The 14,669-nt window shown below is 39.7% G+C and overlaps 3 protein-coding genes across 3 annotated transcripts in view; all 3 read right to left on the bottom strand.

Moving 5' to 3' along the window:
• IFRD1 (interferon related developmental regulator 1) overlaps positions 1–14,669 on the bottom strand; it is a 52,348-nt gene that overhangs the window by 24,285 nt on the left and 13,394 nt on the right. The gene's annotated exons all lie outside the window — the stretch shown is intronic.
• LOC139035512 (uncharacterized) lies at positions 5–915 on the bottom strand. Its single transcript, XM_070468536.1, has one exon. It carries the CDS (start codon positions 161–163, stop codon positions 5–7), a length of 159 nt encoding a protein of 52 aa, XP_070324637.1. The 5' UTR covers positions 164–915.
• LOC110134728 (chromobox protein homolog 3) lies at positions 12,354–13,968 on the bottom strand. Its single transcript, XM_020889392.2, is given in 1 exon segment — positions 12,354–13,968. A coding segment is annotated over 1 exon segment (552 nt). The 5' UTR covers positions 13,862–13,968; the 3' UTR covers positions 12,354–13,309.

Here is a 14,669-nt window from a genome sequence, read left to right as displayed (position 1 = left end):
AGGATCAGCCGATGGAGCTGCACTTTTTACTCGTGCGTCTGTGCGACGGGCGGCTGAGAGGCGAGTCTTCGGCTAACAACAGAGGCGAGAAGCGGCTCGGGTAAGAGTGGGCGATGGCGGCAGCTGAAATCCCCGTGAAGAGCTGTGATCGGAAACGATACATGTTTCTCTCTAGCGCGGGAGCTAAGGCGGGGCGGTCGAGGCCACGACGCCTTAAGTAGCAGGACCGCCGCCTGTCGTCACCATCCGTGGGCGGGACTCGAACTCTCACTAGCCAATCCCCATATATCTCCCCACCAAAGGCCGACTTCGGGCGGGCGAAGGACGCTCACCACAGATCCCATGCCGCAAGTCTTCCAGCGGCGCCCGGGGAGCCGGTCTTCGTTGCTGTGCTGAATTATGGGACATGTAGTCGGCCCCGTGGAGCCGCCTCCCAGCTCCTCTCAACTGGCTTTTCTGCGCACATGCTTCCTTTCTCGTGACACTTCCACTGCCTGCTGGCGGCCCAGCCTTGGAATTGACGGAGGTGGCCGCCGGCGATGAGCAATGCCGCGGGTATGCCACATGACGACAGCCAGCTTCCAACTGGGACCTACGCAATCCGCGTCGCTGGTCTGTCTCCAGAGACTCGCGTTCTTCTCTTTAACCTTTCCCTTGCTTGCGGCCTCTGCCCTGGCACAGAAACCCGTCTTTGGGAACGTTTCCGTGGTTTTAGTAGTTGAATTCGTTTAGCGATCATCAGTATCTATAACTGAATTGTGGTTCAGGGCTATGTGGCCCCCCTCACCTTCAAAAAGATGTGCTTTAATCTGCTTGGGCTTCCCGGATGGCTCAGCGGGTAAGGAAATCCGCCTGCAACGCAGAAGGCAGAGGAGACGCGGGTTTGATCCCTAGGTGGGGAAGATCCCTTGGAGAAGGAAATGGTGACCAACTCCAGTATTCTTACCTGGAAAATCCGATCGAGAGAGGAGCCTGGCAGGTTACAGCCCATGGGGTCACAAAGAGTCGGACACCACTGAGCACAAGGCACATTGACAATCTACTTAGTCGTGTAGTTCCTGTATTTCTCCTATTGTAAACTAGAAAGATCTGGCGACTCAGATTTCTATGAAAGAATGTGTCCTTTGACAAATTCTTCCTGCCAGTTAGGAGGTCAGTCTGGGATAAGTATTGGGTTTGGGGAATTTAACAGCTGGTAAAACAAACATGAGCTATAAATACCAATAATCTCAGCGTTTTTTGTTTTATTTTCCAAGGTGAGTCTAAGATCTGTCTTCCTTGTTATATTTGCTACATATTTAGAACCTGTTATTGAGTTCATATATTATGCTTATGACAGAGCGAACTCACTGACTCACTTCAATGTAGGTGACTCATCCCCCACTCCACCTCTCTCCCGAGCTGCTTCTCTTATTTTCTTTTGAATGGCATATAGCACATTTCCACCTGAATGTTCCATATGCATTCAATCCAGCTTCTCGAATACTGCGTTTCCCTCTCCCTGTCGTCCTTTTGTGTGTTCACAATTACTGCTATCCTCCAATATGCCCAAATCGAAACCTGGTTTCCCTAAAACAATTAGTTTTTCCATAAAACTCCTGAATTCGTAAGCTCTTTTCCAATCACACATGACCTCAGTTGGTGCCTGGGCATTTTAAAGGATCTTGCCAGTCATTTCATTGACATTATGCTATCTCATGCATGATAATGTTGCCAAATTTATTGATATCTCCCCTATTTTACTAATTCACATGGTTTAGTAGTTGCTCAAAAACATTTTTGGTTCCCATTACCAATATGTTAAATGCCAGTCCTTTTCCCCTGGTCTGGACTCCCTCTGCAGCCCACATTTCACTGCTTCCTGGTACATACCCTGTACTTCAGCCACACTAACCTGCTCCTAACAGCTCTGCTCTCCTACCTCCATTTTATCATTCATTGTCCAGTGTTCTTGTAATGTTCTTCCACCCACCTTCACCTTAGAATGGTATTCATCTTTCAAGATTTAGCTCAAATTCTACTTCCTTCTGTTAGAGAAAGACATGATACCACTTCTATGTGAAATCTAAAATACAATACAAATGAACCTATTTACAAACCAGAAACAGACTCACAGACTTAGAAAATAAAGTTACGATTACCAAAGGGGAAAGGTAGACGGTGGATAAATTAGGAGTTTGGGATTAACATATAGCCAATATTATATATAAAATAGTCAACAAGGACTGATTGTATAGCACAGGGAACTCTACTCAAAACTCTGTAATAACTCTACTCAATACTCTGAAAAAGAATAGATATATGTATATGTATAACTGAATCACTTTGCTATACACCTGAAACTAACAATATTGTAAATCAACTGTACTCCAATACAAAGTAAAATTTAAAAAAAAAAAAAAAGAGTGGATAAACAAGAAGGTCTGGCTGTATAGCTCAGGGAACTATATTCAATATCCTATGATAAGTCATAATGGAAAAGAATATGAAAAAGTATATATATATGTAAAACTGAATCACTTTGCTATACAGCAGAAATTAATGCAATATTATAAATCAACTATATTTCAATAAAATTTAAAAAGGAAAAAAATTCTACTTCCTTCATGAAGCCTCCAACCAGAAATGTTTCTTTTTCCTCACAGCTCTTAAAACTCTTTAAAACTGTCTGTAATGCACCCATGACACTTATTACATCCCCAGAGGCCACACATCCTATTCAAAGGGCAACACTTCAGGGTTGCTTTTACTTTGTTTAATCCTGAAGCAGCAAGTAAACCTGATAAGGATGCAAGTTGGTGGACACAGCTCCTACTGATGACTGTGCATCTGAAGCCCAGCGGCATTGGCCCACATTGAGTAGGCCAGACTGGAGGATCATAGAACTATACCTTCCATAACCCCAGGCTCTTCATCCTTCAGAAACAACTCATACTATTCATAAGGCAATGATTTTGCTACTCTTTGAGCCAGATCACCCAGGTTTCATGTACCAGTTCCAAGCCTTGAAGCTTGTGCTTTGCCTGCATTTGGGGCACACCCCTTTCATCTGCATTCATTCACATCCACCTAGAGGCTTTTCTTGGGCAAGCCTAGTCATGGCCTACCACATCATATACATACTTGTTTTACATTTATTTGTAAACACATCTGTCATCTCATGAAATTAACTCGCTAAAAATGAGAACCTTGTTTTCATCATCTCTGTCTCATGCCATCTTTGTAATTACAGATACTATGTGTTAAATGAATGTTTGAGAAATACTTGTTGACTAGATTTTTCTGAGTCAAGAAACAGCAGAAACATTACATACATGGAACGTCACTTTCAGCATAATGAACCCTACGAGGTATTTTTGATAAAATCATCTTACTATCTTTTTACATCCACAGTTAGTTCCAAATCAGTACAAGTACCTGAAAAATGTACCCATAGACCTTATAAAGCTGTGGTCCTTAACTCAGTGTATGGTTTTGCAACATATTTGAAAAAATTATAAGACTCCAAGCCATATCAAGAAGTCACAAAATAAATACAAATACCAGGAAGAAAGGGGAACAGAACAAAAAGGCTTTCTCCCAGCCAGACTCTGCCTCTGCAGGGACTTCAGCCTATATCTCAACAATTACATTTTAGTCAAATATGACTCCAAGTCACACAGGAGTCTAGAAGACAAGAGTTTTAGTTAAGCTCATTGATAATCAAATCTGAGATTTTGTTGATGAGAATGAAGATCACAAATATAAGACAGGAAATAGTCTAATAAGTAAACATTACTTGTTACCAACTTGACCTTATGTATTTCTTCTTACTTCTTGAAATCAGAAGAAGATATATCTTCCTAAAAAACACAACCTGCCCAGTTTAACATTTCTCCTAACAATTGTCACCATCATGTTTCAAAAATAAATTTTACATTAATCTGAATGTGTGGTCACACTTGAGAAGGGTTCTAACCTTTCATGGGGTCTATACATTGAGGATTTGGGTTCAGGAACAAGGAATACAAATAAGACTCGGTATTCAAGTCTTGGTATTGAAGACAAACATGAAAGGATTTCTTTGACTTACTTTAGTCATGGCTTCCTTGGAATTCTTTGCATAACCTTAAGCAGAAATAAATGGCTCCCAGATTCTCCATGTAAGACTTGTCATCATCTGGTTCCTGCCTGTTTCCCCCAACTCACTTGTCCTCCCCTAATAACACAGAGCTTTCCCTCCATATGGGACGCCTTGCAGGTCTGTGAGGTCACCATGCTCACACAGGTCTGGTACTGGCCTACCTCTCTGTCTCATCTCCTGAGCCTCTTCTCTCCCGTGCCACTTCAGACACACCTCAAGTGTCTTCTTTGCCAACTAAAAACAGAGTTCATCCCCCCTTAAGACTTGTAACAGGCTTCCCTGGTGCCTCGGATGGTAAAGAATCTGCCTGCAATGCAGGAGACCCAGTTTGATCCCTGGGCTGGGAAGATCCCCTAGAGAAGGGAATGGCTACCCACTCCAGTATTCTTGCCTAGAGAATTCCATGGACAGAGGAGCCTGGTGAGCTATAGTCCATGGGGTCACAAAGAGTCAGACACAACTGAGCAACTTGTTCAAGACTTGTAACAGCTTCTCTTCTCCCTCTGCCTGATACGATTATCTCATGAGCTTCCTACGATTGCCATTTAAACCTCAGCTTAAAGTGATGCCTCCCTGACTATGCCTGCCGCTCTCCACTCTCGTGTGGAAGGGGCACCAACCCAACCCAACCCACCACCCCTGCCTGGCCTGTGTTATTCTCCTAAAGCACATCTCCACTACCAAGTATTTTTCTAGTTCAATTACCGTCATCCTTCTGCCCTACCAGAATGTTAGGATTTTGAGTAAGGAGTTTTTCTTTTACTATTTACTGTTTTTTTCTTCAAGTTCAGTACTGGAACTTGGTAGCTATTCAATTTGTGTTTACTGAATGAATAAATGGATAAATAATTCAATTTCACTGCTCTGCCTGGAACATTCTCCACAATCTGTGCCCCCTGCCACCATCCTTTAAGTCACAGATTCTGAATACTCCATTCTTCATGCCATCTCATTTAAGTGTCTCTTTTCTGTGTTCCTGTAGTACCTTCCCTGTAGTAGCATTAATTATAGGTATTGTAACCCTTGATTGCTTGTCCATTTCCCATCAGTCACAAAGTGGGCATAGTTCAAATTCGTTATCTCTGAATCAGATGCTGGAGCTTTACACACACATGTAGCACCTTTTTGCAAATTAGAAAGAGAGGCCCCGGCGCCCAGCTTGATGAGTGCTAATGGACTGGAATTCACCCTCCTCACCTTAGCAGGGAACAACCTGTATACCTGTACATAGTACGCCTGGTAGACACTAATTGTTTAATTCAATGAGGGAGTCAATTTCCTCTATATCTTAGTTTCTTAAAGGCAAAGAAATTAAGGTGGGGGAAAGGATGAGACCAAACCATTACCAAAAGTCTGTTCTGTCACTATTACTATTTAGGGTTATCGGGGTTTTTTTAAACCACTATTGAGGTATAAATGACATATAAAAAGCTGTATATGTTACACATTACTATTTTAAAATTGGATAACCAACAAGGACCCATTATATAGCACATGGAACTCTGCTCAATGTTATGTAGCAGCCTGGATGGGAGGGGGGTTCAGGGGAAAATAGATACATGTGTATGTATGGCTGAGCGCCTTCCCTGGTCACCTGAAACTATCACATTGTTAACCGCCTATACTAAGTCACTTTGGTTGTGTCTGACACTTTGTGACCCTGTGGATAGTAGCCCACCAGGCTCCTCTGTCCATGAGATTCTCCAGGCAAGAATACTGGAGTGGGTTGCATTTGTTAACTGCTTATACTCCAATACAAAATTAAAAAAAATTTTTTAAGCTGTACATGTTTAATGTATACAATTTGATAAATTTGGATATAAGTATGTACCTGTGAAACCATCAGCTAATCAATGCCATAAAACATATCTATCATACCACCTCCAAAAGTTTCCTCTCACCCTGATGTGTGTGTGTGTGTGTGTGTGTGTGTGTGTGTGTGTTAAGAACACTTCATTCTAGGTCCTTTTCACACATGTCATGTCATGTACTTCTTACAACACCCCCATGAAGGAAAGATTAGTCTTTCTATTTTGTGGATGAAGAAATGGGCTCAGAGAAGTTTTGCAACTTCCCCAAGATCGTACCATTAATAAACAGTGAGTCTGTGATTAAAACCCAGGCCCATGTGACTCCAAGGTCACCCCTGGCTGGCCTTGGCTACCCAGGAACCTGACTGCGTGTTCCTAGGAATCGCAGGTTATATGTGCAGTCTGCTAGCACAGGTCCATCTGGGCAAAATCTTGCCTTGTTCCTTTTTTATAGTGTCTCTCAATTTCTAGAGTTTCTGACTGCCTGATGATCAGTAGATTTAGATTTTTCTGATATTTCTCAGGCTGTGGAAGAATTATATTGTCAAAGAGCAATATTTTTCAAATGATTTTTAAATATTTATTTTTTAATTGAAGGGTAATTGCTTTACAGAATTTTGTTGTTTTCTGTCAAATCTCAACATGAGTCAACCATAGGTAAACATATATCCCTTCCCTTTTGAACCTCCCTCCCATCTGCCTCCCCATCCCACCTCTCTAGGTTGAATTTTCATTGTTATATTTTAGATTACATTACTTTCTTAAATATTTGTAAGTTTTGTTTTGCTGCTAGGAATGGTGATAATGCAACATGCTAAATTTGAGGTCCCTGTTTGTTTTAAGGAAGAAAGGATACAGTGGCAAATTTAGCTAGGACTCTGAAGCCTTAAAATATATTTTATTTGCCTTTTTTCTTATTCTGGAGACATTTCTTTGTGGTTTTCAGTTCTGAAATTGCATTTCAATTTAATGAAATTTCTGACAAATAAAGGACAGTAAGTTCAATTTCTAAAAAAGAGAATGTTGCTTATCCCTCAAAACTATGGTATTATCCATAACACAGTGTAAGGCTGTGTTAGAGGAGTACTGTGAGCTATAAGCAACATCATATGTACAACCAGGAAGTCATTTTTATGATATCATTTTTATGATATTGGAAGAACTTTTCATGCCAACAGCACACGTATGAATTATTTTTTCTTTCAACATAAAAATACTGTTGGAGTTTTTCATTTGGATATCCTCTGACATTCATACCAAATAAAATCAAAATCAACTTGCCCTCTACCAATCCCTCTATCCTTATACAACCAGTTCTCCTTCTCTGCTTTCCCTGTATGTGGTAGCACCAATCTCCCGGCCAAAATATCAGAGAATCTCTAGATTGAAAAAGACTTGAGAGGTGATCTACTTCAAAGTCCTGTCTCATCTAGAAACACTTGAACAACATGACTAAGATTCAGATCTCTAACTCAGTCTTCCAGGATTTCAAACCCTGGCCACACAACTTGCAATGGATTCTTGAGCAAGTCATTTCACCACACTATGCCTTCGTTTCAATGAGGGTAATAATAGAAACTACTGTTTCAGGGGAATGGAGTGAGGAATACATGCAATAATACATGTAGAACACTTAATCCAGTGCCCAGCACATAGTAAATGCTCAATAAATGTTAGCCTTTAAAATTAGCTAACAGACCACTATGGAGAACACTATAGAAGTTCCTTAGAAAACTAAAACTAGAGCCACTGTATGACCCAGCAATCCCACTCCAAGACATATATCTGGAGAAAACATGATCCAAAAAGATACATGCACCTCAGTATTCATTGCAGCACTGTTGACAACAGCCAAGACATGGAAGCAATCTAAATATCTACTGACGGAGAATGGATAAAGATGTGGTACATTTATACAATGGAATATTGCTTAGACATTAAAAAGAATGAATTAATGACATTTGTAGCAAAATGAATGGACCCAGTAATTGTCATACGGAGTGAAGTAAGTCACACAGAGAAAGAGAAATACTGTAGGATATCCCTTCCATGTGGAATCTAAATAGAAATGATACAAATGAACTTATTTGCAAAAGAGAAACAGACTCAGAGACTTAGAAAAGGAACTTATGGTTGCCAGGAGGAAGGACACAGGGGAAGGAATAATTAGGGAGTTTGGGATGAACATGTACACAATGATATTTAAAGTGGGTAACCAACAGAGACCCACTGGATAGCACGTGGAACTCTGCTCAATGTTTTGTGGCAGCCTGAGTGGGGGTGGGGCGCGTTTGGGGGAGAATGGATATGTGGATATGTATGGCTGAGCCCCTGCTGTTCACCTTAAACTATCATAATATTGTTAATCAGCTACACCCCAACACAAAAGACAAAGTTTTTAAAAGTTAGCAAGCAGATATTTATCCATCTTAAACTCTGCCAGTGCTAGGAATCACGGAACTTTTCAAGGCAGTTCATTCAAATATTGAATAGTTATCATTTTTAGGAAAGTCTCATATTCCTTCAACAAACATTCATCAAGAATCTGCTATGTACCAAATACTGTGCTAGAACCTGAGAACGAAGAGGTCAGTGAGAACAAAGTATCTGGCCTCATGAAGTCCCCAGTCTAGCAAGAGAGCTCAGCACCAGGTGACCTGCGGCTATCCTGCCCTCTCTGCCCACTTGGGTCCCCCAGGGACATGACCAAGGGGCTCTGTCTTCTCCTAAGCAACTAGTCCAGCTCCCCAGGGAATTCAGTCTTTCTACTACTTGCCTCTGTGAGCCTCCATTTCTTTATCTGTAAATGGGAGTAAATAATTCCAGAATACTACATCACTGGACTGTTGTAAAATAAAAGATTATTATGTGGTGTTTGGAATCTGTCAGCTACTCTATAATGATGAGATACCCCTTTGTGTTAAGTCAAAGAAAGAAATGACTCCTCTAATGATGGGAAGGGAAGCTCTTTTGGCTGGGAGTTGACAGAGGTAGTGAGAAGAGGAACTATACCAAGCCCCCAAATCAGGTTCATCTCTAAACACAAATGGACTGAGTCAACAAGCTATCAAGCATTGTTTCCCCAAATCTCACCGGTGCTTGCATATTTTGTTGGAAGGTCACCAAGTTTTAGATCTAAACAGACCTAAAGTCAAAATGCCTTTTTCTACTGCTTCCTAGTTGGGTGACCTTGAACGAGATGCTTCATCTAAGCCACAGCTGAATCATAACTGAGAGACACTGAAAGTCTGAACTAGTCTTTTAAGCAGAGGTGAAGTCATATCAAGCAGTAAAAAGTGACTCTCATCTGCCCACTACAGACATTAAAAAACATTAAAGCATTTGCAGAAAGAAAATCCATGGCTAATTCATTTCAATGTATGACAAAAACTACTGTAATGATGTAAAGTAATTAGCCTCCAACTAATAAAAATAAATGGAAAAAAAATAAAATAAATTAAAAAAAAAATAATGAAATAGGATTATAACAAGAAGTAGAGACAAGAGATGGAACAGCCCAGCTCCCAGTGGTCTTCCACTTCTAGACAGCAGAACTTCCAAAGACTCAACTGAATTCCTACTCTGGGTTCCAAGATACAACCCTGAACTGTTAAAATATAAACTCTTTCTTTTTGCTTAGGTTAAGTCTAGTCAGTTACAAGCCAGAGTAACTGATAATTCTTCTTGGCACTCCTCCTGTTTTCTTGAGCCTAGTGTCTCTGGGAAATCCAGGAAACTGTCCACGTAGCGGCAAGTGGGACTTGCAAAGCCTATCTTTTAGTCTCAGATGAAAGGCAGTAGGAAGTAGGAACAGATTCTCCAACACTTTGGAGGCATGTTAGCATTTTTCTAAATTATGGAGGATGAGTGAACAGCCAAATTTCATTCATCATCAGTGATATTTACTGTGAACCAATCCAGCCAAAAGAATTCTGAAAAGCTATTTTAAAAAACTTAAGCCAAACTAAACTGACCATACTAGGTTTATCACACTGAAATAATCATATTAAATAGTTCTAAAATTATCATTTTAATTATTTTACCAAAAATGAGAAAACTGGCTACTGAACACAAACTAAAAGACAAAATTTTATTAATAAGAAACATTTAATATTTTTTCATTCCACTCAAGAAAGGCTTTTGCAATTACTTTGTACAAGACATCATTGATTGCCTACCCCAAAACTAGGTGACCCTCCTGCATTCACAAAAATCCAGTTTTGTCCAGACTGGCAACTGCTGTGAGTGGCCAGGCGCTTCAGGGAAGGCTGAACCCAGCCTCAGCTCCAGGAGTTGGGTCATCATTGATCCTATGATTGATTCCTCTTACAAATGGTTGGTTTAGTCTTAGACACTTAGACGTAATTCTAGTCAATGAAGTCTAAGTGGTGAAGGGTTTTACAGAAGGATTTTCCAAGAGAAATACAAATGAAAAGATGGTTTTCTCTTTCTTTGAATGTTGTCATTTGTGACCATGAGGGCATACGAAGTTAACATTCCAGGAATGGCCAAAGTGAAAATGAAAGTCGTTCAGTTGTCTCTTTGTGACTGTATAGTCCATGGAATTCTCCAGGCCACAATACTCGAGTGGGTAGTCTTTCCCTTCTCCAGGGGATCTTCCCAAAACAGGGATCGAACCCAAGTCTCCTGCATTGCAGGCAGATTCTTTACCAGCTGAGCCACAAGGGAAGCCCAAGAATACTGGAGTGGGTAGCCTATCCCCTCTCCAGAGGATCTTCCTGACCCAGGAATCAAGCTGGGGTCTCCTGCATTTCAGGCAGATTCTTTACCAGCTGAGCTACCAGGGAAGCCCCAACAAATGGCCAAAGGAAAGGATTAAAGAACCTGTATGAGACTTTTAAGAAATTAGTTTATTTATTTTTAACTGAAGGATGACTGCTTCGCAGTACTGTGTTGGTTTCTGCCAAACACCAACATGAATCAGCCATAGGGATACCTGTGTCCCTCCCCTTCCTCTTAAACTTCCCTCCTGGCCCTATCACTATCCCACCACTCCAAGTTGTTACAAAGCCCCAGTCCAGATTCCCTGAGAGAACCAGTATGAGATTTTTGAATCACTCACCGAATCACTCAGCAATTGGCACCACCTACCACCCCTAGACCACCCATTATGTGAGATAATAAAGCCTCTCAACATTTCAGTCAATTTTAACAGGAGATTTCTATGACTTGGGGCTGAAAGTATCCCAATTGATATGTTATATCTAATGATCCCCTTAAAAAGATGGTAGCATTTGGCCATTTCGAACATTCTTATATGTGTTTAAGAGTGAGTTGAATAAAAATAATCCCCAACTCTTCCCCTACAACCCTTAAAATTCCCATATGGTTTCAGAGAGAAAATGTCTTTGGAATCCTCACTCCTGTCATCTGCTGTTTTGTACAGAGACTGTGCCAACACAGTACCACTGCCCACTTCCTGCCGCCTCCACAGGACTCTGTCCAGAACACCCTTCTTTGGAGAGTTGCCTTTCCTCCACTCCCGCCATTAGCACGTACAAGTGTTTTATGGGCTTTCCCCCCAGTGTCCTTTTCTTTCTCCATCTTTGGCATTCCTCATTAAGAGTCTGTATTTCCCTTAATGTTCTTAATAGAGACATTTGTTGCTATTGTTAATTGGCATCAGAATTTTTGTAACTGAAACATCTTTCAATCGGAGGAATCAATTTTTCTGTCACTGGTATCCCAGGTAGCTAACTTTCATTATGCTTAGGTTGATGATTCATGAATGGTAGTCTTCCTTCTAAACAAGGACTGCCATGATGGGTGGGCAATGGTGCCCTCTCTATATTCTAAAGACCAAAAGACTAAAATGTATTCTACCCACATGATAATAGGGTTAATTTAATTCTAAACATATAGGTTATAACTGTAATTTCTTTCAAGATTATTTTCTTTTGGTTGGCCTGATTTCAATAGCCCAGACTTTTTATATAGGAGGTATCTTCTAGTCTCAAATTATTTCCAGTCATGCATCCATGCAAATTTGCCTTTTGTCTCCTAGATCTGATTTTCAGCATGCATTTTAAGAAGCCTCAGGCTGATCAATGAACTCTCAAAATAGGAAGCAAACCAACAACTTTTATACTTTTGTGCTCTCCATATGCTTAAGGCAACATTCAGTAATGTTCTTTCCTACTCTTGTTCTCTGAAGTTCTACCTCTTATATCTTTTTTTTTTAAGGAATATAAAACTATTTATTGACCACTGTTCACCAGTATTTACAATAAAGTAAACAATATACAGTTGAATAACATTCTGATTACTACAAAGTTATTGTTTTCCTTGGCTTCTGCTGAACTAGTAACCCAAAATACTGAGAAAATTGAGCCTTTGTGTAAGGAATGGATTGGAGTCAAGTTTGAAAAAACATGCAGGTCAAGCATAGATTAGAAAAGTTTGTTTACTCATTTATTCTTGTAGATCGTAAATTGCCAATATTTATCTGATTAAGTTTCCATGAACAAATCTGAGACATCCCATGTATCACAACCTTTCCTAAATATAGCACAAAGACTTCAATTTCTTGTAAAACAATGGTTCACCAAAAAGAACCATCAAGTGTCCGTTTAACTAAGTTTTGCTTTGCTATATTAAAGCATACCAGAATTTTTCTACTTTTTTCATTTGGTTGGGAAGGTTGTTGATGGTGATAAAAATTTTCCTTCCAGGGTTTCTGCATATAAAACTACATTTATATGCAGATATGGATGCAGATTCTTATAGGGATGCTTTAAAAAATTACCCAATTTAAACTGCTTAATTTGTCTAATTACAAAATTATTTAATTTGAAAGGTTCAGACTTAAATTTTCAATCTAAGTTGAAGTGATTTCTTATATTGCTCAAAATGATGTAATTCCAGAACATGGGCTTATCCATCATTATGAAAGGCTGTTGTTTAAATATATTTACCAAAACAAAAACCACAACAAAAAATTAACTCCCAACCATTTACATATGTCTTTTATGTATACACATACAAAAAACTTAGAATGGTCCTCAGGCATATATGAGTTAAATGCTAAATTCTGATTGAGTAATGACTATGGATATTTCCTCGAACATTTAGAAAAACTGTTCTCTAATGCTAAGGAAATAATACACCATGGTATCAAATTCTTTCCTACTGAAGGAAGCAACTACAGAAAGCTTTTATTTGTTCAAAGTAACCGGTGCTACAGATGGAAAAAAAAAACAAAAAACCCAATGTAACTTCCCCAATATTACTTCAAAACAAACATCAAACCTGATTTTCATTAGAATGTAGTTATTTCTTCACACTAATAAATCAAAAAACCAAGACCCACATTTTATATATATATAAAAATATATATAAAAGGCAATGCAAACAATTATTGAGCCTCATCTTCTGGACAAGAATGCCAAGTTAGTCTCTCTTCATAAAAAGCAATTACAATTTGAGGACACTTCCTATTTGCCTCTTTTGCCAGTACCAAGTCCGCCTCATCGGAATCTTTCCATTTCATGAGGAACATTAATTCTCCACTGCTGTCTGTGGCACCAATTATTCATTCTGGATCAAGACCTCTGGCAAAACCTCTTGGCTTAGCAGCAGCATCTCTTTTCTTCTTTGATTTGCTATCATCAGATTCACTGTCAGACAAAGATTTTCTTTTTGTTCCATCTTTTTCTTTACCAGCTTTTTGAGAATTAAGAAATGCTTCAATTAACTCTGGACAATCTAAATTTTCTTCAGGTTCCCAAGTATTGTCTGCATCTGTAAATCCCTTCCACTTCAGGAAATACTCCACCTTCCCATTCACTACACAGCGATCCAGTACTTTTTCTACTACAAATTCTTCAGGTTCTGCCTCTTCAACTTTTTTACTCTTTCCATTTTGTTTCTTTCCCATTTTTTGCAATGTAGTTTTATTGGAGGCCATTTTTTATTGCAGACTTGAAGAGCTATTATTCACCGCCTCTGAGCTGCTCCGAGTCCCGGGTCTGCGGCGTCTCCTACCTCTTATATCTTAAACCACCTTCTCCCCATCCCTGGTGTTTCTCACCAAAGGTATGCACAGTGCTACAATACCATTTTTTCACAACCTCAGAAGCTAGAAGACCTGTCTACATGTTTTCTTTAAAATGGAGTGGCACATTTTGCCAGCTCTACTGTTTACTTTTTATTGATATTATCCATTTGTTATATTTCCCCCAATTTTTTAGATAGAATCAATAGCTCTGATTTGACACTTACATACCTTCAATTAACTAATATGTTAGTTTTTAAATTTTCAAAGATGACATCCAATGTAATATCTAGCTTTGATATTTCTTCTAAATTCTAATACTGTGCATCCAGTCACTGACTTTTACTGACATTTACTGCCCCCACAAACTCCACATATTCAACAAATTAAAAATGTACACACCTACTCTGCCCCTATCTGACACCTGTTTCTCCTTTGGCATTATGAATCATGGTTAAGAGCTCCACTATCCACCTTGATATCCAAGTGAGAAGCCTACCCTCATTCTCATTGATAACTGCCAACTGTTACCCAGCCTCCTAAATCACCTTCTTGCTTCTGGTCTTGCTCAGCTCCAAGTGGACAGAGTGATCTTCCATAAGACAAACCCCATCACTATCTTCATGAAGATTTTCCAGATCCTACTTCTGTTTCTGCAGAATGGCTCATGTGGCCCCTAGTACTTAGAATTCAGAGAGGTTTCTGTCATGGGGAGGCAGTG

The sequence above is a fragment of the Odocoileus virginianus genome, chromosome 1, assembly GCF_023699985.2.
Source record: "Odocoileus virginianus isolate 20LAN1187 ecotype Illinois chromosome 1, Ovbor_1.2, whole genome shotgun sequence".
Classification (NCBI taxonomy): domain Eukaryota; kingdom Metazoa; phylum Chordata; class Mammalia; order Artiodactyla; family Cervidae; genus Odocoileus; species Odocoileus virginianus.
The sequence above is the reverse complement of the archived record's forward strand: the minus strand, read 5'-3'. Positions and strand labels throughout refer to the sequence as shown.

Bases quoted from the DNA above. Each gene is read 5' to 3' on its own strand.
- LOC139035512 (XM_070468536.1), bottom strand. From the start codon at position 163: ATGTATCGTTTCCGATCACAGCTCTTCACGGGGATTTCAGCTGCCGCC.